Source organism: Salmo trutta, chromosome 34 (genome assembly GCF_901001165.1).
Source record: "Salmo trutta chromosome 34, fSalTru1.1, whole genome shotgun sequence".
Lineage (NCBI taxonomy): Eukaryota > Metazoa > Chordata > Actinopteri > Salmoniformes > Salmonidae > Salmo > Salmo trutta.
The window spans coordinates 36546075-36571722 of record NC_042990.1 but is presented as its reverse complement, the minus strand read 5'-3'; the positions used below and the strand labels follow the sequence as shown (position 1 = coordinate 36571722).

The 25648-nt window shown below is 45.1% G+C and overlaps 1 protein-coding gene across 1 annotated transcript in view; it reads left to right on the top strand.

Annotated features, from left to right (window-relative positions):
- LOC115174099 (unconventional myosin-Ig-like) overlaps nt 1-25648 on the top strand; it is a 74755-nt gene that overhangs the window by 16802 nt on the left and 32305 nt on the right. The window contains exons 12-20 of the mRNA XM_029732773.1: nt 5289-5359; nt 8518-8592; nt 8921-9053; nt 12265-12431; nt 12773-12980; nt 14221-14444; nt 16467-16611; nt 20076-20180; nt 20523-20636. Of these exons, the coding sequence (XP_029588633.1) occupies nt 5289-5359; nt 8518-8592; nt 8921-9053; nt 12265-12431; nt 12773-12980; nt 14221-14444; nt 16467-16611; nt 20076-20180; nt 20523-20636 (1242 nt within the window). The remainder of the gene's footprint in view (nt 1-5288; nt 5360-8517; nt 8593-8920; nt 9054-12264; nt 12432-12772; nt 12981-14220; nt 14445-16466; nt 16612-20075; nt 20181-20522; nt 20637-25648) is intronic.

Here is a 25648-nt window from a genome sequence, read left to right as displayed (position 1 = left end):
TCCCTGTATAACCACCCTATATAACCACCGCGTCCCTATATAACCACCGCGTCCCTATATAACCACCCTATATAACCACCGCGTCCCTGTATAACCACCCTATATAACCACCGCGTCCCTATATAACCACCCTATATAACCACCGCGTCCCTATTTAACCACCGCGTCCCTATATAACCACCCTATATAACCACCGCGTCCCTGTATAACCACCCTATATAACCACCGCGTCCCTATATAACCACCCTATATAACCACCGCGTCCCTATATAACCACCCTATATAACCACCGCGTCCCTATTTAACCACCCTATATAACCACCGCGTCCCTATATAACCACCCTATATAACCACCGCGTCCCTATATAACCACCCTATATAACCACCGCGTCCCTATATAACCACCGCGTCCCTATTTAACCACTGCGTCCCTATTTAACCACCGCGTCCCTATATAACCACCGCGTCCCTATATAACCACCGCGTCCCTATATAACCACCGCGTCCCTATATAACCACCGCGTCCCTATATAACCACCGCGTCCCTATATTACCACCGCGTCCCAATTTAACCACCTCGTCCCTGTATAACCACCGCGTCCCTATTTAACCACCGCGTCCCTATATAACCACCGCGTCCCTATATAACCACCGCGTCCCTATTTAACCACCGCGTCCCTATATAACCACCGCGTCCCTATATAACCACCGCGTCCCTATATAACCACCTCGTCCCTATATAACCACCGCGTCCCTATATAACCACCGCGTCCCTATATAACCACCGCGTCCCTATATAACCACCGCGTCCCTATTTAACCACCGCGTCCCTATATAACCACCCTATATTACCACCGCGTCCCTATATAACCACCGCGTCCCTATATAACCACCGCGTCCCTATATAACCACCCTATATAACCACCGCGTCCCTATATAACCACCGCGTCCCTATTTAACCACCGCGTCCCTATTTAACCACCGCGTCCCTATTTAACCACCTCGTCCCTGTATAACCACCGCGTCCCTATTTAACCACCGCGTCCCTATATAACCACCGCGTCCCTATATAACCACCGCGTCCCTATATAACCACCGCGTCCCTATTTAACCACCGCGTCCCTATATAACCACCCTATATTACCACCGCGTCCCTATATAACCACCGCGTCCCTATACCACCGCGTCCCTATATAACCACCGCGTCCCTATATAACCACCCTATATAACCACCGCGTCCCTATATAACCACCGCGTCCCTATATAACCACCGCGTCCCTATTTAACCACCGCGTCCCTATTTAACCACCTCGTCCCTGTATAACCACCGCGTCCCTATTTAACCACCGCGTCCCTGTATAACCACCGCGTCCCTATATAACCACCGCGTCCCTATATAACCACCGCGTCCCTATTTAACCACCGCGTCCCTATATAACCACCGCGTCCCTATATAACCACCGCGTCCCTATATAACCACCGCGTCCCTATTTAACCACCGCGTCCCTATATAACCACCGCGTCCCTATATAACCACCGCGTCCCTATATAACCACCGCATCCCTATTTAACCACCGCGTCCCTATTTAACCACCGCGTCCCTATTTAACCACCGCGTCCCTATATAACCACCGCGTCCCTATATAACCACCGCGTCCCTATATAACCACGGCGTCCCTATTTAACCACCGCGTCCCTATTTAACCACCGCGTCCCTATTTAACCACCGCGTCCCTATATAACCACCGCGTCCCTATATAACCACGCGTCCCTATTTAACCACCGCGTCCCTATTTAACCACCGCGTCCCTATATAACCACCGCGTCCTTATATAACCACCGCGTCCCTATATAACCACCGCGTCCCTATATAACCACCGCGTCCCTATATAACCACCGCGTCCCTATTTAACCACCTCGTCCCTATTTAACCGAGGAGTAACCCCTTAACCCCAAAACTTGAATCATGCTAAGAGGTTCCGAATCCTTCATCTACCTCAATAAAAGATGTCTTCTCTCGTTTAACTGTCATTATACTGCAACTCTCCCATCAGGATTAATGGCTGGTTGTCACGGCTCTCGTAGAAAGGAGCGGACCAAAGTGCAGCGTGTGTGTCGTTCCACATTTTATTTACACTGTGAAACTATATAATACATATAAAGAAACTTAATAACAAAAACAACAAACCGTGATGCAGAGTTAACATACATGTACTCAAAAACAATCTCCCATAAACCTGGGTGGAAAAAACCTCTACTTAAGTATGATCTCCAATTAGAGACAACGAGGACCAGCTGCCTCTAATTGGAGATCATCCCAAACAAAACCAACATAGAAATACAAAACTAGAACCTGACAACATAGAAAAAGTAAACTAGAAAACCCCGTCACGCCCTGACCTACTGTACCATCAAAAAAAACAGCTTTCTAAGCTCAGGACAAGACACTGGTTTAACTATCATTATACTGTAACTCTCCCATCAGGATTAATGGCTGGTTTAACTATCATTATACTGTAACTCTCCCATCAGGATTAATGGCTGGTTAGAGAATGGCTTTAACCCCCACTGGTGTGATGTTGTTAGTGCAGTTACACTGGATGTTCAGTAGAGAGCAGGGGTTTCCCGCTGTTTGTACTCTTATAGTTTCATTATCCTTCATCAGACAGTGAGAGTTTGTTGAAAGCACTGAGACAGACAGTAACATCCAATGGTAGTGGGTCTAAATGCTCGACATACTGCCAACTGTACTATAAAATTCTTCCTTCTGTGTTTGTTGAAGAGATCTGTGTAAGATACAGTATGAGAGAGGTGTCATTTAATGGGCTAGTGCAGTGAAAACATGATTTTTCTAGTGGTTTTTAATTATATTTCCACACTCTGAAATGGTGAAAATTATGAAAATGCCCTTTTTGTGTAAAAGCTGTTTGAAAAACAATCATGGAATTTCAGCCTGTTCAGATGGGATGGAACTTTTAGCCCACTTCATGATGTCACAATGTGATCTGATTATAATAGACCAATGACTGTTTATCTTGGCAACAGGGCGTGCTCTAGACCATCCTATCAACCAATGAAAACTGTGTATGTAAATGTCTTCATATTTGTTTCCTGACACCCGCACGTTCGGACTGATCATTTCAAGGGCCAAAGGAGGCTCAGGGAAATAATGATTATGATTTAAAAAACACAGTTATTCATTAGATGTTCAAATCAAATTTATTTGTCACATACACATGGTTAGCAGGTGTTAATGCAAGTGTAGCGAAATGCTTGTGCTTCTAGTTCCGACCATGTACATAAAAATATATAAATGAGTGATGGCCGAATGGCATACGCAAGATGTAGTAGATAGTATGGAGTACAGTATATACATATGAGATGAGTATTGTAGGGTATGAAAACATATAAAGCAGCATTGTTTAAGGTGGCTAGTGACACATTACATCAGGATGGCAAGATGCAGTAGATGGTATGGCGTACAGTATATGCAGTGGGGGAAATAAGTATTTGATCCCCGGCTGATTTTGTACGTTTGCCCACTGACAAAGAAAGGATCAGTCTATAATTTTAATGGTAGGTTTATTTGATCAGTGAGAGACAGAATAACAACAAAAATATCCAGAAAAACGCATGTCAAAAATGTTATAAATTAAGTATTTGACCCCCTCTCAATCAGAAAGATTTCTGGCTCCCAGGTGTCTTTTATACAGGTAACGAGCTGAGATTAGGAGCACACTCTTAAAGGGAGTGCTCCTAACCGCAGCGTGTTATCTGTAAAAAAGACACCTGTCCACAGAAGCAATCAATCAGATTCCAAACTCTCCACCATGGCCAAGACCAAAGAGCTCTCCAAGGATGTCAGGGACAAGATTGTAGACCTACACAAGGCTGGAATGGGCTACAAGACCATTGCCAAGCAGCTTGGTGAGAAGGTGACAACATTTGGTGCGATTATTCGCAAATGGAAGAAACACAAAACAACTGTCAATCTCCCTCGGCCTGGGGCTCCATGCAAGATCTCACCTCGTGGAGTTGCAATGATCATGAGAAGGGTGAGGAATCAGCCCAGAACTACACTGGAGGATCTTGTCAATGATCTCAAGGCAGCTGGGACCATAGTCACCAAGAAAACAATTGGTAACACACTACGCCGTGAAGGACTGAAATCCTGCAGCGCCCGCAAGGTCCCCCTGCTCAAGAATACATATACATGCCCGTCTGAAGTTTGCCAATGAATATCTGAATGACTCAGAGAACAACTGGTGAAAGTATTGTGGTCAGATGAGACCAAAATGGAGCTCTTTGACATCAACTCAACTTGCAGTGTTTGGAGGAGGAGGAATGCTGCCTATGACCCCAAGAACACCATCTCCACCGTCAAACATGGAGGTGGAAACATTATGCTTTGGGGGTGTTTTTCTGCAAAGGGGAAAGGACAACTTCACCACATCAAAGGGACGATGGATGGGGCCATGTACCGTCAAATCTTGGGTAAGAACCTCCTTACCTCAGCCAGGGCATTGAAAATGGGTCGTGGATGGGTATTCCAGCATGACAATGACCCAAAACACACGGCCAAGGCAACAAAGGAGTGGCTCAAGAAGACGCACCTTAATCCCATAGAAAATCTGTGGAGGGAGCTGAAGGTTCAAGTTGCCAAACGTCAGCCTCGAAACCTTAATGACTTGGAGAAGATCTGCAAAGAGGAGTGGGACAAAATCCCTCCTGAGATGTGTGCAAACCTGGTGGCCAACTACAAGAAACGTCTGACCTCTGTGATTGCCAACAAGAGTTTTGCCACCAAGTACTAAGTCATGTTTTGCAGAGGGGGTCAAATACATATTTCCCTCATTAAAATGGCAATCATTTTATAACATTTTTTGACATATGTTTTTCTGGATATTTTTGTTGTTATTCTGTCTCTCACTGTTCAGATAAACCTACTATTAAAATTATAGACTGATCATTTCTTTATAAGTGGGCAAATGTACAAAATCAGCAGGCGATCAAATTCTTTTTTCCCCCACTGTACATATGAGATGAATAATGTAGGTTATGTAAACATTATCTAATATAAATAATATAAAGTGGCAAGTGATAAATTGATACAGTGATCATTTAAAAGTCAAAATATAAAGACTGCACGAGGGCTTTAAGATATGATTGTATCTCCCTCTGCCAGCCTTTTTTACAGAGTAACTGTGATGATGATGATAATGATAGGAATGACGTCGATGTTGATGGCGCTGATGATGATGATGATGATGATGTCATCTACATTGTAGCTCACGCCCTCAGACAAGACCATGGAGTTCAACAGAGATTTCCGTATCCGCCACTACGCTGGAGACGTCACGTGAGTCACTTGCTTTCTTACCTATGCTTTTACCTCATTCATTTACTATAATCTAATTTACCATAATCTCATTTGCTATAATCTCATTTATTATAGTCTCATTTACTATAATCTCACTTACTATAATCTAATTTGCTGCTAATCTTCTTCATCCCAGAGGATTTAAGGCTGCCATGGTGGTTCAACAGGTGAAAGGTTATGATGACACAGGAAAGGTCACATGTCATAGGTCAAGATCAATGTTGATTGGATGAAAAGTCAAGGGGAGTAAGTATAGCTAAAAGTAGCCAGCCCACTACCAGTTCCTATCGCCTTGGCTACCACTGTTGGCACAAGTATTTCAGGACCTAAACTGAAAAAGTGTGCTGACCTCAATTTTAGAAATAGCAGGACATAGTCTTTCTGAGGAAGACAGAGGGGAAGGGAGGGAGGGAGAGACGAGGGAGTAGACCAGACTGTTATCCAGTACCAGGGTCTTCCATTGGCTGACAATGTGTGTTTATCCAGTACCAAGGTCTTCCATTGGCTAACACTGTGGTTTTGCAGGATCTATATTGCTGTCAAGTTTAGGGAGAGAGGGAGAGAAGACTATTTCCCTTCAGAAATAGTCATGTAGCTCAGCCTCGACCAGTGGTAATCCTGAACGAGTCCAGGAGTAATGAGTCAGGGAATCCAGGTTGACATAACATCCAACACATCTTCAAAAGCTGAGCAATTAGATCATGCTTAGTTTACGTTCATCCGTCATCAATTAGGTCATGCTTAGTTTACGTTCATCCGTCCGTCATCAATTAGGTCATGCTTAGTTTACGTTCATCCATCCGTCTGTCATCAATTAGGTCATGCTTAGTTTACGTTCATCCATCCGTCATCAATTAGGTCATGCTTAGTTTGCGTTCATCCATCCGTCTGTCATCAATTAGGTCATGCTTAGTTTACGTTCATCCATCCGTCATCAATTAGGTCATGCTTAGTTTACGTTCATCCATCCGTCATCAATTAGGTCATGCTTAGTTTACGTTCATCCATCCGTCATCAATTAGGTCATGCTTAGTTTACGTTCATCCATCCGTCATCAATTAGGTCATGCTTAGTTTACGTTCATCCATCCGTCGTTAATTAGGTCATGCTTAGTTTACGTTCATCCATCCGTCATCAATTAGGTCATGCTTAGTTTACATTCATCCATCCGTCATCAATTAGGTCATGCTTAGTTTACGTTCATCCATCTGTCATCAATTAGGTCATGTTTATTTTACGTTCATCCATCCTGAATCCCTGAGTTTGTCTCTCAAACCACTATCATGCACCAGACAGCTTATTCCCTACACTGGGTTCCAAAAGGGTTCTTAGGCTTTCCCCATAGGATAACCCTTTTGGGTTACAGGTAAAACCCATTAGGGTTCCATGTAGAATCCTCTGGGTTTTTACATGGAAGAACCTTTTTAGGTTCTAGTTAGCGTTTTGTTTTTCAAAGAGTACATGCAGTGTACTACTTTTGACCAGGGCTCTGATGATGGCTGCATCTGAAATGGCACCCTATACCCTATATAGTGTACTACTTTGGACCAGGGCCCAATGGCACCCTATACCCTATATAGTGTACTACTTTAGACCAGGGCTCTGAATAGGATTAGAGGTTGTTTAAATTTGACAAGGCTCCTGATGGAAGTCTGTCCCAGTCATGGTATAGCCCCTGTCTGTCTCTCTATCACAGCCTTCTCCTCAGCCAGGCCTCAGCCTTGCTGTCACCCCCCATAAGGTCCCCACAGTTCCTCTGTAACTGTGACAGTCCCCACTCCCCTCCCCACCCCCTACTCCTGCTAAATATACCCTGCCATGTCCCAGTCACCCCCCCCCCCCCCAATCCCATGGCCCGCCCAGCACGGACCTACTTTGTCCCTCCCACGACAATGTCTAAGGTTTACCGAGAACGGTGCGACAAACAAAAAAACACCCAGTCAGTTTATGAGTGAGGTCAAAGGAGAATGGCAAGAATGGTGCAAGCTAACAAGCGGGATGGTGCAAGCTAACAGGCGGGATGGTGCAAGCTAACAGGCGGGGGCATCTTTGAGATGAGATGGAACGAGCTGTTCGCAGCATGAATGTAGGACCGTCCAATCCGCAGCAATTGTGTGATGCTGTGGCGTCAGCACTGTGTTCTCTCTAGAGAGGTTCCTGGAATCTGGTTAGGTGGTTTTGAGAGACACACACACACACACACACACACACACACACACACACACACACACACACACACACACACACACACACACACACACACACACACACACACACACACACACACACACACACACACACAAAAATCAGCCTCAGGAATACATCTGTCATACTAACACTTCATCTGCCTCTCTGTCCGGATGTGACAGACAGGGAGAGACAGTCACAGTACCATGCCGGAGCCGTGTGTGTGTGTGTGTGTTTGAGGGTTTAGCCTGTCACATCTGGGGCTCTAATCCAGTGAAACAGCATGTCATTTTATGTAACCAGGTTGCGCCATGCGTCCATATTTTAAATGAGTTTATTCCTAACTAGTCCCCACACAGTTGTGTCAAATACCGTGGTGTGTGGTTCAACTCACTCCGTCATAACACAATGTTCTCCAGTTTCTCAAATGTAAGCCCTGGAAATGTGTCCGTTTGCCAAGTTTCCAATCCTAATATGTACTGTGAGTGTTATTCTAAGCTTGTGCCTGAAGACTCCCTGACTCATTTGAGAGAGAGAAGTGTTACATCTGTGTAGAAGGGATGGTGCTGGCTATATAGTGTCCCAAATGACACCCTTTCCCCTACATAGTGCACTACTTTTGACCAGAGCCCTATGGGGCAGTAGTAGTGCACTACTTTTGACCACAGCCCTATGGGGCAGTAGTAGTGCACTACATAGGGACGCAGGCATAGTCTACCGTTAGGTGAGGGGACATGAGGACTAATGAGGACCTCTTCAATAGCCACTCTTATGTACTGTTTCTGTGTTACTTATGGTGGTGATGACTCATGTACTGTAGTATTTTTAACTCGCCACTTCAATAAGTTCTCATTTCAGCCTGTTTCCGTTTTTATAACCTCCCTTTGTCGCTCTCACTCTCGCTTGCTCTATTTCTCTCACTCTTCCATCTCTCTCTCTGTCTATTTCAGATATTCCATCGAGGGCTTTTTGGACAAGAACAAGGACCCCCTCTACCAAGATTTCAAGAGGCTCATGTTTAACAGGTGTCAAATGCAGTGCCTCGTCTGCACACACACACACACACACACACACACACACACACACACACACACACACACACACACACTTTACAAAATTAGAAACTTCTTGACAGCTCGGGAAATGAGTTCCCTCACTCCTCTCCTTTCCTCTCCTCCTTACTTAATCCTGTCTTTTCAGTACTCTCTCCTGTCTTTCGTTCAGCTGTTCAAACCCTCTTTTTACTATTTTGAGCCTGTGTTCGTTCTTATAACCTCTCTCCATATCTATATCTCTGTATCTCTTTATATCTCTCTCACCGCCCCCCCCCCCCTCTGTTCTCTCGTGCTGTAGTTCCAACCCTGTGATGAAGGAGATGTGGCCTGATGGTCAGCTGAGCATCACAGAGGTCACCAAGCGACCCCTGACGGCAGCCACCCTCTTCAAGAACTCCATTGTGGCCCTAGTGGAAAAACTGGGCTGCAAGGTTGGTGCTGCTTGGTTGCTCAATGCTTGGTTGCTGGTTGCAATAAACAAAACAGATATGAGGGCAATTCTTCAGTAGAGAGATACTTTTTATTGTTCTGGGCTTTCATCATCGGATTTTGGTGAAATCAAAAACTCCCCTCCAAACTTTTCGGGTGAAAGAAGACATCCTTTTTGCTAGGCAACAGATGTAACATCAAGGTCACTGGAGGCGATTCTTTGTCTGTGTGTGTGTTTTTACCCTCCTCTGTCACTCTCCATGGTTTTCATTGACCTAGTTCTAAATAATAATATGAGCGTTACCTCTCTCTCTCTCTCTCTGAACATTGTGGACTAGCCACACCTGTGATTCTAACAGCTGGCCAAATCAACTGGCTCCTAGAAATATGGATAACGTTTATGTGTCAGACAGGATAAAATAATGTCTGTTTTTGAGAGTTCAGTCAGACGCTGACGACCTTTCAGGGATTATGATGGAGAGAGAGAATGTGTATGTGAATGGGACCACGTAATAAAGCGCCCTTTGTTTTGGGAGCTAGCGAGAGTGAGTTCGGTAGGGCACTAATCCCTGTCTGTATGTCTGTCAGGTGGTGCTCAGAGCAGGAGAAGAGAGGGAAGCAACACAACACACACACACACACACACATACATACACGCACACACAGAGCATCACCCACCCACCTGGCTTCCTGGTTCAAAGCTCTCTGTATCCATGACTGAGACTTTGTGACATTTTCTGCTATTATTTTGGGACGTCCTGCTCGTGTTGCGATGCCTGTCTGTGTGTGGCTGGACTGGGCTGGTAACTGGGGGGGGGGGGGGGGGGGGGGGGGCTGGGCGGCAGTTCCTGTGTTTTTAGGTCATGTTGAAGGACTGGCTGCCCTCCTCCTGAGTCCCAAGGGGACACCTGTGCCCAATCTGACCACCCACCCGCCCGCCTAGCTTCTCTTTTCCGCTCCTCTCCCTCTCCCTACCTGCCTCCTTATTCAAGTCTCTGATGTACTGAGCTTAAATTGTTATGATGGGGTGATCTGTGTGTGTGTTTGGGTATCCGTACATTTGTTTGACGTAAACTTGTGCCCGTGTATCTGTGTGTATCTGTGTGTTTTTTTTTTGCCGGTGCGTGCCCATGTGTGTTTTGATGTATTGACGTTTATTGCCATTGATGGATGGCAGAAGGGAGGGAGATAGCAGAGCGCTCAAATTTAGGCATGACATACCAACAACAAACTATGAACCCACACATCCATTCATAACTGACCAAATTATGAAAGACAAGCATCGTAATCTTGAATAATTGATAATAAGAAGCTTGTGGGAGCTGTTTTGTTAGACTTCAGTGCAGTATTTGACATTATCGATCATAATCTGATGCTGGGAAAACGTATCTGTTAGGCTTTACATCCCCTGCTATATTGTGGATTGAGAGTTCCCTGTCAAACAGAACACAGAGGGTGTTCTTTAATGGAAGCCTCTCCAACATATTCCAGGTAGGGTCAGGCATTCCCCAGGGAAGCTGTTTAGGCCCCTTACTTTTTTTCAATCTTTACTAATGGTCTGCCTCTGGCTCTGAGTAATGCCTGTGTGTCTATGTATGCTGATGACTCAGGGTAGCGTAGTGGTTAGAGCATTGGGCTAGTAACCGAAAGGTTGCAAGTTCAAGTCCCCCAGCTGACAAGGTACAAATCTGTTGTTCTGCCCCTGAACAAGGCAGTTAACCCACTGTTCCTAGGCCATCATTGAAAATAAGAATTTGTTCTTAACTGACTTGCCTAGTTAAATAAAACACACTATACATGTCAGCTACCACAGCAGGTGAAATCATTGCAACACTTAACAAAAAGCTGCAGTCAGTTTCAGAATGGGTGGCAAGTAACAAGCTAGTCGTATGGACTGTTGCCCAGTCGTATGGACTGTTGTCCAGTCGTATGGACTGTTGTCCAGTCGTATGGTCAAGTGCCTCAAAGAGGGACATAGGCAAATTACTTATACATTTTTCTTGTAGAAAAAGTGGTGTAATGATATATTATGTACTTTTTATAAAAATGGATGGATGAATGTAAACTAAGCATGACCTAATTGATGACGGATGGATGAACGTAAACTAAGCATGACCTAATTGATGACGGATGGATGAATGTAAAATAAGCATGACCTAATTGACGACGGATGGATGAACGTAAACTAAGCATGACCTAATTGATGACGGATGGATGAATGTAAACTAAGCATGACCTAATTGATGACGGATGGATGAATGTAAACTAAGCATGACCTAATTGCTCAGCTTTTGAAGATGTGTTGGACGTTATGTCAACCTGGATTCTCTGACTCGTGTGACTCATGTGCTTGGATTCCAGGAAGAGAAGCTGCTGCCTTGGCAACAGCTAATGGGGATGCATAATAAATACAAAAATCAGGCAAAACACAGAACACTAAAAACAGAGAAAATAGATAATGGTTGCCTCCCAAATGTTCCCATAGGGCTCTGGTACAACGTGGTGCACTACATAGGAAATGGGGTGTAATTTGGGTCATAAAAAGCACTAAAAGCTTTAGTATTATGACATTTTCAAAGTTGAATAGTTTCTCACTGTATCACAGTCACTGTGAGTTTGGCAGAGCTAGAGTTTAACGATGCATTGACATTCTAATAGATAGATGTTGCTTGGGATGTATTTCTGCATAATTTCACAAGGCATATTCAGTCCTCTATGGCATGGCTATGTACCTCTGAGTACAGTACAGTCTGATCTCTAGAAAGTTGTCTACGCAGACGACTAGTCTCTCTCCTGTCTGACACTATATTGCTTTTGGACTTGTCTATTTGTGAGCGTGGAAGCGCTGTCCCGAGTAGAGTATAATATAACATATCATATTAGAACTGTTAAGGGGAGATACCATGTCAGTTGTACAACGGAATGCCTTCCACTACAACATGTCTTCCACATTTAAACCAATCCCTCTGAATCAGAGAGGTGGGGGGGGAGGGGGCTGCCTTAATCGAAATCTGGGGAGCAGTTGTTGTTGGGGGTTAACTGCCTTGCTCAATGGTATAACGGCAGATTTTCCCACCTTGCCGGGCCAGGGATTCAAACCAGCAACCTTTCAGTTACTGCCCCAATGCTCTTAACTTCTGGCTACCTACCAATATTACAGTATGTACACTATATGACCACTGTATGACTGTTCCACTACTCTGTGTATTGCAGGAGCCGTACTATGTGCGCTGCATTAAGCCAAATGATATGAAGTCTCCCCTGCTGTTTGACGATGCCCGCTGCCAACACCAGGTGGCGTACCTGGGCCTGCTGGAGAATGTCAGAGTGCGAAGAGCAGGGTTCGCCTACCGCCAAGCCTACACACGCTTCCTACAGAGGTCAGAGGTCATGCATACCCTGAGGTCAAAAGTCATTGGGGTGAAAGCATTACACTAAGAATTAGTCATTCTTCTGGAATTAAAGTCAATGTCCATGAATGTAATGACATTCTGACATGTGAATAACACGTTTTGTATGACTGTCTGTGTTCTAACCATGTGTATAATGGAATAATTTGAATCTGTCCAATGTCGATTCCTAGCCTGAGTGCCTGTCTGTTTGTGCTATCATACCAACTCCTTGTCACTCGTTGTCATGACAATAAGCAATTCTATATTATGTCAAAAACACAACTTCCTGTATCCTGAAGTCTTCTTCTCCCCTCCTGTGTGTCCTGTAGGTATAAGATGACCTGTGTGTACACCTGGCCCAACCACCTGATGGAGACAGACAGGGAGGCAGTGGAGGCTATTGTCACGCAGCATGGTTTCCAGGACGACGTCGCATATGGACACACCAAGCTGTTTGTGCGAACGCCAAAGTCTCTCTTCACCCTGGAGCAGGAGAGAGCTGTTCTCATCCCCGTCCTGGTGCTCTTCCTACAGAAGGTAACCCCTTCTAATGGCCAGAGGCTACGGTGATGGTGAAACGCTAGATTACAACCTGGGTCGTGTTCAATAGAGACAAAGCGGGTGAAAATGTTTTTTTAAGCAGAGGATGTAATACCTCTTCTGGACCTGTTCAGTGAGAAAGCTCATTTTCTGTTTCAAATGTTTTCTCCTGTTTGTTCCTACTGAACAAACCCTTGTTCTCAGTGACTCTACAGTTAATAGCATGGCTTTTATCCTGAATTTTAAGCTACTTAGATAGATGAGAATGTCCTTTTTCCTATTGGCAGCGAGTCCTAATTAAAACCCCAATCGACAGCTTGCCATCACAATCTGAACCACACAGCAGCAGCCTCCTACTAAGACCTCTGCCTTTAAAATATACGATTTTCATTTGTCTCCAGCTCGACAATGATTTAGGTCCCAGTCATGGGATCAATCCCAAATGGCACCATATTCCCTATCTAGTGCGCTACTTTTGAGCAAGTAGTGCACTATGTAGGGAATATGGTGCCATTTCGGACACAGCCATATTCTACCCAATGTGATTAATTAATCTGCTTAGTCAAGTGGAGATAGCTCTGATAACAATAACTGGGATAATAAACGCAATCAGAACCAACGTTACATAACATTTAATTAAGCATTTTTTTCCCTCTTCTTGCTCTGCAATTGTGAATTAAATACCCTGCTTTTCTCTCTGTGACCCACTCCAGGGATTGAGTCCCAAATAACACCATATTCCCTATATGGTGCACTACTTTTTTACCAGAGCCCTATAGGTCTTGGTCAAAAGTAGTACACTACTGTATATTGGGAATAGGTTACCATTTGGGAAGAGATTCATCCGGGTCAATCTCCAGCTGAGGAGCTTCTCTAAGTGGAAAAGAAGCCCTGACGGTCTCTGGAAAGATTTAGATTTTTCCCAAATGGCACCCTATTACCTATATAGTCCACTACTTTTGACCAGAACCCATAGTGCACTATACATGGAATAGGGTGCCATTTGGGCAAACCCCTGAAGTGTTGACTGCTAGTCTGCCTGACACCCTTCTTTCTTCCTAGTGACTCATGTACTGTAGTGTTTTTAGCACCTTTTTCTCAACTCACCACTTCAGTAAGATAACTCGTGAGGGGTACCTGTTGTACATTTGAACATGTTTCAGTTTTTATAACCTCTCTCTCGCCCCCTTTTCTCCCTCCCTCCCTCCCTCCCTCACTCCCTCCCTCCCCCCACCAGGTGTGGCGCGGGGCGCTGGCGAGGATGCGTTGCCAGCGGATGCGTGCCATCTTTGCCATCATGGGCTGCTACAAGCGTTACAAGGTCAAGGTCCACTTCTGGGAGGTGGAGCGGCGCTTCGCCAACGTATGCAACATGGCTGACTATGGGAAAAGCGTGGAGTGGCCCACGCCACCGGCAGCACTCACACAATTCCACAGCATCACGCAGAAGCTGCACCGCAGGTCAGTCAGTCCCCATGGTAACCCCCACACAGATGAATAGAATGTGCAGAAGTTGAGTGTGTAATGTAGTGTCCATTTTGTATACATCAGTACTGTGTGTCTAAAGCAATTTTCCCCTTGGGACATTAAAGTTCATCCTATCCTAACTACAGTAAGAGTGGCTGTCAGTGTGTGTGTGTGTGTGTGTGTGTGTGTGTGTGTGTGTGTGTGTGTGTGTGCGTGTGTGTGTGTGTGTGTGTGTGGAGTCTGCATTTACGTTCTGTCATACTTCTTCTCTTCACTATAGACAAATACAATAAGTCAGACCATCTTTATATAGATAGACCATCTACAGGGCCTTCGGAAAGTATTCAGACACCTTGACCTTTTCAACATTCTGTTACATTTATTTATTCTAAAATGTATTAAATAAATAAAATCCTCAGCAATCTAACACACAATAACCCATAATTACAAAGCGAAAAAAGGTTTGTAGACATTTTCAAAAACAGAAATACCTTATTTGGAGAAGTGCTGCAGAGATGGTTGTTCTTCTGGAAGGTTCCCCGCTCTTCACAGAGGAACTCTGGAGCTCTTTCAGAGTGGCCATCGGGTTCTTGGTCACCTCCCTGACGAAGGACCTTCTCCCCCGATTGCTCAGTTTGGCCGGGCAGCCAGCTCTAGGAAGAGTCTTGGTGGTTCCAAACTTCTTCCATTTAGGAATGATGGAGGCCACTGTGTTCTTGCAGACCTTCAATGCTGCAGACATTTTTTGGTATCCTTCCCCAGGTCTGTGCCTCGACACAATCCTGTCTCGGAGCTCTACGTACAATTACTTTAACCTCATGGCTTGGTTTTTGTCAACAGTGGGACCTTATATAGACAGGTGTATGCCTTTCCAAATCATGTCCAATCAATTGAATTTACCACAGGTGGACTCCAATCAAGTTATAGAAACATCTCAAGGATGATCAATGGAAACAGGATGTACATGAGCTCAATTTCTAAACTCATATCATAGGGTCTGAATACTAATGTAAATCAGGCCTTTAAAATTAATTTGATTTGATTTAGAGTGGCCAGACAGAAGCCACCCCGCTTGGAGTTTGCCAAAAGGCACCTAAGGGACTAAGACCATGAGAAACAAGATTCTCTGGTCTGATGAAACCAAGATGGAACTCTTTGGCCTGAATGCCAAGTGTCACGTCTGGAGGAAACCTGGAACCATCCCTACGGTGAAGCATGGCAGGGGCAGCATCATGCTGTGGGGATGTTTTTCAGCGGCAGGGACTGAGAGACTAATCAGGATCGAGCCAAAGATGAATTGCTCAGCCAGAGCTCAGACTTGAACACGATCGAACGTCTCTGGAGAGATGAGAAAATAGCTGTGCAGCAACGCTCCCCATGCAACCTGACAGAGATTAAGAGGATCTATAGGGAAAATGTGATTTTTCATTTTTAATACATTTACAAACATTTCTAAAAACCTGTTTTTGCTTTGTCATTATGGGGTACTGTGTGTAGATTGATGAGGATTTTTTATTTATTTAATCCATTTTAGAATAAGGCTGTAACATAACAAAATGTGGAAAAAGTAAAGGGGTCTGAATACACTGTATATAGACCATCTTTATATATATATTTTTTTGGTTATTTTATTTAACTAGGCAAGTCCGTTATGAACAAATTCTTATTTACATTGACGGTCTACCCCGGCATAACCCAAACACGGACGATGCTGGGCCAGTTGTGCGCCGCCCTATGGGGCTCCCAATCATTGCCGTTTGTGATACAGCTCTGAATCGAACCAAGGTCTGTAGTGATGCCTCTAGCACTGAGATGCAGTGCCTTCGACCGCCGCGCCACTCGGGAGCCCAATATATGGACCATCTATATAGACCATCTATATATCTCTGTCAGGTTTTATATACACAGACCATCTTTATAGAATTCAAAAGGTGAAACCACGAAAAGGAATAACCTAAATACGTTTTCTCTGCAACATCTTTGATATATTCTGTGTTTTACATGGTTTGTACCAAGGTGGCGTGCGTGGCAGATGGTGAAGAACATCCCACAGTCTGACATGGGGGCGGTAAGGGCCAAGGTGGCTGCTCTGGGGGCCCTGAATGGGGAGAGGAAGGACTGGGGCTGTGGTCGATCCTGGGAGAGAGACTACCTGGCTAATGTGAGTCACTCACACAGCACGGCCATGTGTGTTCAATACTTTCACTCCTACATGAGGGCCAAAATACTAAATCAGACTTCTCACATAAGATTACTTTCTACCCTCATGCCTTGTTTATGTTATTTTAGTCATTGTCTCGGTTGGTCTAAAATCCTGATGAATGGAATGAGTATCTACTGTATGTCACAGAAACTGAGAGGGCAACTTTCACCAGAAAATCTAGAGTGTGCTGCATGTAGAAACACCAACACAACACCATACACACACTCACCCTGACCCAGACCAGTATACATCATATGGGGAGATACAATGACATCATTCCGGAAGCATCCATCGCAGGCAGGAAGGAACGCTTGTGATGAACCACAAGGCCAGTAGCTTGTGGTTGGCTGAGTCAAAGGCGGTCACAATGAGTCCCATTCTAATGGGTCTCACTTATGACTCGTTAAAGGGTTAATGAAATTACGTTTGGTTGTTGGAGCCATGACAGGCCCCTCTGGGTACCGTGATTAGGGCTGGTCATGTTAATCAGTCAATGAGGCAGTCAGTTGGTCTTCTAGTGGCTTGTGACTAGGCCTGCATACCAAATGGCACCCTGTTCCCTAAATAGTGCACTACTTTTGACGAGTCCATTGGGCCCTAGTCAAAGGTAGTGCACTATATAGGGAATAGGGTACCATTTGAGACATATCCTAGAACCTTATTCAACCCCCTTCTGCCCCCCACCCTCCTCCCATGTCATAAGCTGAGCCAACAAAGGCTTAACTGTGTTTGACAACCGTCTCAAACGTCCCAATCTCCTGCTTTCAATTATCTACTCCTCTATCTCATTGACCCTTGCATCAGGTCAATCATGGCCAATCATGGTCAATCCATTGGTTTACACTACAGATGATTCAACACATTCATTCCACATTCCAGACATTCTTGTACATTCACTATATACAGTGCATTCGGAAAGTATTCAGACCCCTTGACTTCTTCCACATTTTGTTACGTTACAGCCTTAATCAAAAAACATCCTCATCCATGTACACACAATACCCCATACTGAAAAAGCAAAAACAGGTTTTTAGAATTTTTTGCAAATTTATTACAAATAAAAAACTGAAATATGACATTTACATAAGTATTCAGACTCTTTACTCCAGTACTTTGTTGAAGCACCTTTGGCATCGATTACAGCCTCGAGTCTTTTTGGGTATGACGCTACAGTGGCTTGCGAAAGTATTCACCCCCTTGGCATTTTTCCTATTTTGTTGCCTTACAACCTGGAATTAAAATAGATTTTCTGGGGGGTTTATATGATTTGATTTACACAACATGCCTACCACTTTGAAGATGCAAAATATATTTTTTTGTGAAACAAACAAGAAATAAGACAAACTGAAAACTTGAGCGTGCATAACTATTCACCCCCCCAAAGTCAATACTCTGTATAGCCACCTTAAGCGGCTGTAAGCCACCTTACAGCTGCAAGTCTCTTGGGGTATGTCTCTATAAGCTTGGCACATCTAGCCACTGGGATTTTTGCCCATTCTTCAAGGCTAAACTGCTCCAGCTCCTTCAAGTTGGATGGGTTCTGCTGGTGTACAGCAATCTTTAAGTCATATCACAGATTCTCAATTGGATTGAGGTCTGGGCTTTGACTAGGCCATTCCAAGACATTTAAATGTTGCCCCATAAACGACTCGAGTGTTGCTTTAGCAGTATGCTTAGGATCATTGTCCTGCTGGAAGGTGAACCTCTGTCCCAGTCTCAAATCTCTGGAAGACTGAAACAGATTTCCCTTAAGGATTTCCCTGTATTTAGCGTCATCCATCATTCCTTCAATTCTGATCAGTTTCCCAGTCCCTGCCGATGGAAAAACATCCCCACAGCATGATGCTGCCACCACCATGCTTTACTGTGGGGATGTTATTCTCGGGGTGATGAGAGGTGCTGGGTTTGCACCAGACATAGCATTTTCTTTGGTGGCCAAAAAGCTAAATTTTAGTCTCATCTGACCAGAGTACCTTCTTCCATATGTTTGGGGAGTCTTGTTCTTGTTTCTGTATTTCTACGTTTTTTGGGGGGATGATCTCCAATTAGAGGCAGCTGGTCATCGTTGTCTCTAATTGGAGATCATACTTAAGTAGTTGTTTTTCCCACCTTGGTTTGTGGGAGATTGTATTTTGAGTAAGTGTATGTTGCACCTCTTCGTCACGGTTTGTTGTTTTGTTTAGGAGTTTATTTGTATGTTTTGCCTAGTTTCACAGTTTAAATAAAATGTGGAACGAAACACACGCTGCGCCTTGGTCCCATTCTTCAGGCAGCCGTGACAATAAGGCTTTAAAGTAACAAAATGTGGAAAAAGTCAAGGGGTCTGAATACTTTCCAAATGCACTGTAGAACCTTTTAGAATGTGAAATACTGTTATGCAGTTCATTCCTACCTTAAATCTCTGAATGTTCTCAAGAGCCTGTGGTGAGGTATTTTCTGTAATAACAGAGCTTTAGATTGTATCCTTTTACATATTGCTATTTCTTAAAATTCCGATAAAGGTTCACATTTACCGCAAATTTACGTGGGTAAAAGCCTTGTACAGGACAACTAGACGGCCATAAAAACCGTGTCCCATCTCTGAATTCACCTCAAAGACAGTGTCTAATATAATTTCTATCATGCTCTGGTGTTTGATCTGCTAGTCTCAGAAAATCACTGATATAAGTTTGAAAGAGGCCTTGAAAGGTTATGAACAATGTTCTGGTTAATGAGGAGATGCTATCCAGCTGGCAGCAGGCAGACGGGGTCATGTAATGTTATCCTTGTTAGACTGTCCTGATATCACAAGCTTACATCCGAAATGAGAGCGTAGCGGTTAGGATGGTGAATCAGGCTAGTGTAATATATTGCATAATTCCAAATTGCACCTTATTCCCTATATAGTGCTCTACTTTTGAGCAGGTCCCATTGCTAGCAGCATACCACACTGCAGCCAACTGCTGGCTTGCCTCTGATGCTACGCAGGGTTGGTTGTGGTTGGTGCCTGGATGGGAAACCAGATGCTTCTGGAAGTAATGTTGGAGGACCAGTAGGAGGTGCTCTTTCCTCTGATGTAAAATAAGTTAACTATTCCTCAATGCCCCAGGGGTTATTGTCCTGTGTAGGGTGCTGTCTTTGGATGGAATGTTAAATGGGGTGTCCTGACTCTCTGTAGACACTAAAGATCCCATGGCGCTTATTGTAGGGGTGTTAACCCCTTGTGTCCTGGCTAAATTCCCAATCTGGCCCTCATATCGTCATGGCCACCTAATCATCCCCAGCTTCCAATTGGCTCATTCTTCTCCCCTGTAACTATTCCCCAGGTCATTGCTGAATGAGTTGACTTATCTGGTAAAATAAGGGTTAAATAAAAACAAGGCTCTGGTCAAAAGTAGTGCACTTTAAAGAGACTCATCCATAATGTGTGTCTTTGATTCCAGGTGAGGGACTGTCATCGGAGCAGCTCCAACTTCATATTATTCTCCCAAGAGCTCCGGAACAAAGACGAGTACAACCAGGTCATATTCTCTGGATTCTGTAGGAAGGTATGAAAACACAGCCTACTGTATTGTACTGCCAAGAAAAGGTTTCAGTTGCTTTCTCTCTGTCTCTCGCTCTTTCCCTCTTTGGAAAAACCTTTAACTTCAGATCCAGACTTGGATCCAGACATAGTATGAAGAGGAGTTGTGTAGAGACTCAAATATCAATTCAATAGGTTTAAACTTTGTGTTCACATATCTGTCCTGGTTTCTGTTTTTGGCTGGTTTGATCCATGATAGTTCTGATTTCTACATTAAAGATGTCATTGTAGAGCAGAATAAAAACATATCGTTATATATCATTATATATATCATTATATCGTATATCGTTCTCTCACTCTCTCTCAGATGAACAGATTCAATAAAAGCACAGACCGAGCTTTGCTGATCACAGACAAACATATCTACAAACTGGACCCCAAAAAACAGTTTAAAGTGTTGAAAAGACTGCCTCTAGAAGTGGTGAGTATACTCTTTAAGTGCATCACATCCAGTGAAAGCCTCCCTACTCCAGCCCGTGTGTTACCTCTTTACATCCACCTACATCCGTTGCCTTGGTATTACTTACAGACATGGGATGCGTCCAAAATGACACTCTTTTCCCTATATAGTGCACTACTTTTGACCAGGATCCACTATGTAGGGAATAGGGTGCCATTTGGGATGTACTCATGATCAATGGCCTCTGTCTGTGTGTGAATTAGTGACCCAGAACAGAGGCTGAGGGAAGGAGGGAGAGGGGAAAGCAGGGAGAGGGGAAAGGAGGGGGGGAGCGAAGGAGGGAGAGTGGGAGGGAGAGTAGGAGGGGGAAGAAGGGAGAGTGGGAAAGTGGGAGAGTGGGAGAGTGGGAGGGGGAAGGTGGAAGGCGGGAGAGTCGGAGAGTGGGAGGGGGAAGGTGGGAGAGTGGGAGAGTGGGGGGGAAGGAGGGAGAGTGGGGGAGGGAAGGAGGAGGGGGGAGGAGGGAGATTGGGGAGGAAAGGAGGGAGAGTAGGAAGGAGGAGGGAGAGTCGGAGGGAGAGTGGGGAGGAAAGGAGGGAGAGTGGGAAGGAGGGGGGAGGAGGAGAGGAAAGGAGGGGGGAGTAGTGAGGGAAGGAGGGAGAGTGGTAAGGGTGGGTGGAGGGAGATTGGGAAGGAGGGGGTGAGCGAAGGAGGGAGAGGGGGAAGGAGGGCGGAGGAAAGGAGGGAGAGGGGGAAGGAGGGGGAGGAAAGGATGGGGAGAGGGGGGGACAGAGGGGGGTAGGGAGAGTGCGAAGAAGGGAGAGTGGAAAGGAGGGGGAGAGGAAGGAGGGGGGAGGAAATGAGGGAGATTGGGAAGGAGGGGGTAGGAAAGGAGGGAGAGTGGGAAGGAGGGGTAGAGGGAGAGTGGGAAGGAGGGGGAGGAAAGGAGGAAGAGTAGGAAGGAGGAGGGGGAAGGAGGGAGATTGGGAAGGAGGGGGGAGGAAAAGAGGGAGAGTGGGAAGGAGGGGGAGGAAAAGAGGGAGAGTGGGAAGGAGGGGGAGGAAAGAAGGGAGAGTAGGAAGGAGGAGGGGGAAGGAGGGAGATTGGAGAGGAAAGGAGGGGGGAGGAAAGGAGGGAGAGTGGAAAAGAGGGAGAGTGGGAAGGAGGGGGTGAGCGAAGGAGGGAGAGGGGGAGGAGGGGGGAGGAATGGAGGGAGAGTGGGAAGGAGGGGGAGGAAAGGATGGGGAGGGGGGGGACAAAGGGGGGTAGGGAGAGTGCGAAGGAGGGAGAGGTGGGGAGGGTGGGTGTGAAGAAGGGACAGTGGGGTGGAGGAAAGGAGGGAGCGTGGGAAGGAGGGGGGGGGACAGGAGGGAGCGTTGAAAGGAGGGAGAATGGAGAGGAGGGAAGGACGGGCTTGGCGAAGGAGGGAGAGAGGAAAGGAGGGGGGAGGAGTGAGGGAAGGAGGGGGAGAGGGAGGGAGAGGAATGAGGGAAGGAGGGGAGGAAAGGAGGGAGAGGAATGAGGGAAGGAGGGGGAGAGGGAGGGAGAGGAATGAGGGAAGGAGGGGGAGGAAAGGAGGGAGAGTGGGAAGGAGGGGGAGGAAAGGAGGAGAGTGGGGAGGAGGGGGACGAAAGGAGGAGAGTGGGGAGGAAAGGAGGGAGAGTGGGAAGGAGGGGGGGAGGAGTGAGGGAAGGAGGGAGTGAGGGAAGGAGGGAGTGAGGAAAGAAGGGGTAGGGAGAGTGCGAAGGAGGGAGAGGTGGGGAGGGTGGGTGTGAAGAAGGGAGAGTGGGGGGGAGGGAATCAGGGGGGAGGAGTGAGGGAGAGAGGAGATGGAGGGAGAGAGGAGAGAAAAGGAGGAGGAGGGAGAGGACAGGAGGAGGAGTGAGGGAAGGAGGGAGAGAGGAAAGGAGGGGGAGAGGAAAGGAGGGGGAGGAGTGAGGGAAGGAGGGAGAGAGGGAAGGAGGGGTAAGGGAAGGAGGGAGGGAGGACAGGAGGGGAGGAGTGAGGGAAGGAGGGAGAGAGGAAAGGAGGAGGAGGAGTGAGGGAAGGAGGGAGAGAGGAAAGGAGGGGGAGGAGTGAGGGAAGGAGGGAGTGAGGAAAGGAGGGGGAGGAGTGAGGGAAGGAGGGAGAGAGGGAAGGAGGGAGAGGGAGGCAGACGGGAGAAAGTGTGAGATGTCTGATCTACATTTCGTGGTCCTGATGATGGAGGGGAGCAGTACGATGCTCCACAGATGTGTGTTGTGCTGCATTGACAGTCAGTCAGGCTGAGGGCCACGGTACAACCTCTTACATCTAGACGTTCCGCTAGCGGAACACCTGCTCCAATATCCAATGATAGGCGTGGCGCGAATTACAAATTCCTCAAAAATCCCAAAACTTAAATTTTTCAAACATATGACTATTTTACACCATTTTAAAGACAAGACTCTCCTTTATCTAACCACACTGTCCGATTTCAAAAAGGCTTTACAGCGAAAGCAAAACATTAGATTATATCAGCAGAGTACCCAGCCAGAAATAATCAGACACCCATTTTTCAAGCTAGCATATAATGTCACAAAAAAACAAAACCACAGCTAAATGCAGCACTAACCTTTGATGATCTTCATCAGATGACACTCCTAGGACATTATGTTATACAATACATGCATGTTTTGTTCAATCAAGTTCATATTTATATAAAACCAGCTTTTTACATTAGCATGTGACGTTCAGAACTAGCATTCCGACCAAACACTTCCGGTGAATTTACTAAATTACTCACGATAAACGTTCACAAAAAACATAACAATTATTTTAAGAATAATAGATACAGAACTCCTTTATGCAATCGCGGTGTCCGATTTTAAAATAGCTTTTCGGTGAAAGCACATTTTGCAATATTCTGAGTAGATAGCCCGGCCATCATGGCTAGCTATTTTGACACGCACCAAGTTTGGTACTCACAAAACTCAGATTTACTATAAGAAAAATTGGATTACCTTTGCTGTTCTTTGTCAGAATGCACTCCCAGGACTTCTACTTCAATAACAAATGTTCGTTTGGTTCCAAATAATCCATAGTTATATCCAAATAGCGGCGTTTTGTTCGTGCGTTCAAGACACTATCCGAAGGGTAAAGAAGGGTGAAGCGCCCGGCGCGTTTCGTGACAAACAAATTCCAAATATTCCATTACCGTACTTCGAAGCATGTCAAACGCTGTTTAAAATAAATTTTTATGCAATTTTTCTCGTAAAAAAGCGATAATATTCCGACCGGGAAACCCTGTTTTCGTTCAAAGACGAAAAAATAAAAACATGGAGTCTTCTCGTGCACGAGCCCCCAGTCTCATTGTTCTCAGATCGACCACTATCCAAATGCGCTACTGTTTTTCAGCCATGGCCTGAAAAGTCATCATTCAAAGTTCTGGCGCCTTCTGAGAGCCTATGGGAGCGTTAGAAAATGTCACGTTACAGCAGAGATCCCCTGTTTTGGATAGAGATGATCAAGAAGGCCAAGAAATAGTCAGAGAGGGCGCTTCCTGTTTGGAATCTTCTCAGGTTTTGGCCTGCCAAATGAGTTCTGTTATACTCACAGACACCATTCAAACAGTTTTAGAAACTTTGGAGTGTTTTCTATCCAAAGCTAATAATTATATGCATATTCTAGTTTCTGGGCAGGAGTAATAATCAGATTAAATCGGGTACGTTTTTTATCCGGCCGTGAAAATACTGCCCCCTATCCATAACAAGTTAATATACACACAGTGTGTTTTACTCTGAAGCTGTCCATGTTACAGAACACACTGTAGGTTTAGGTAACAAGGCAGTTAATTATACCGTATTACATAATGAGAGAACACAGCTGAACGTCAGTTAGGATAGAACACAACCAACACAGCTGAACACCAGTTAGGATAGAACACAACCAACACAGCTGAACACCAGTTAGGATAGAACACAACCAACACAGCTGAACACCAGTTAGGATAGAACACAACCAACACAGCTGAACACCAGTTAGGATAGAACACAACCAACACAGCTGAACGTCAGTTAGGATAGAACACAACCAACACAGCTGAACGTCAGTTAGGATAGAACACAACCAACACAGCTGAACGTCAGTTAAGATAGAACACAACCAACACAGCTGAACGTCAGTTAGGATAGAACACAACCAACACAGCTGAACACCAGTTAGGATAGAACACAACCAACACAGCTGAACGTCAGTTAGGATAGAACACAACCAACACAGCTGAACGTCAGTTAGGATAGAACACAACCAACACAGCTGAACACCAGTTAGGATAGAACACAACCAACACAGCTGAATGTCAGTTAGGATAGAACACAACCAACACAGCTGAACGTCAGTTAGGATAGAACACAACAAACACAGCTGAACACCAGTTAGGATAAAGCACAGCCAACACAGCTGAACGTCAGTTAGGATAGAACACAACCAACACAGCTGAACACCAGTTAGGATAGAACACAACCAACACAGCTGAACGTCAGTTAGGATAGAACACAACCAACACAGCTGAACGTCAGTTAGGATAGAACACAACCAACACAGCTGAACACCAGTTAGGATAGAACACAACCAACACAGCTGAACGTCAGTTAGGATAGAACACAACCAACACAGCTGAACACCAGTTAGGATAGAACACAACAAACACAGCTGAACGTCAGTTAGGATAGAACACAACAAACACAGCTGAACACCAGTTAGGATAAAGCACAGCCATACACCGTGGGAAGAAACAGTTGAGTTATGAAGTTATCCAGAGCAATATCACTTTGTTTTACTATAGTGTGGCTTAAAAGTATGGTTAAGTACTATAAATCACTTTCAACTTTGGGTTTGATTACAATGTATGAATGACAGGATAGCTGAATACACATTTTGGTTTAAAGTGAGAGTAGCTCACACCTACTGTGTGATTCGCAACATTAGTGTAGTTACGGTGTAGTTACGGTGTAGTTACGGTGTAGTTAGTATAGTTACGGTGTAGTTACGGTGTAGTTACGATGTAGTTAGTATAG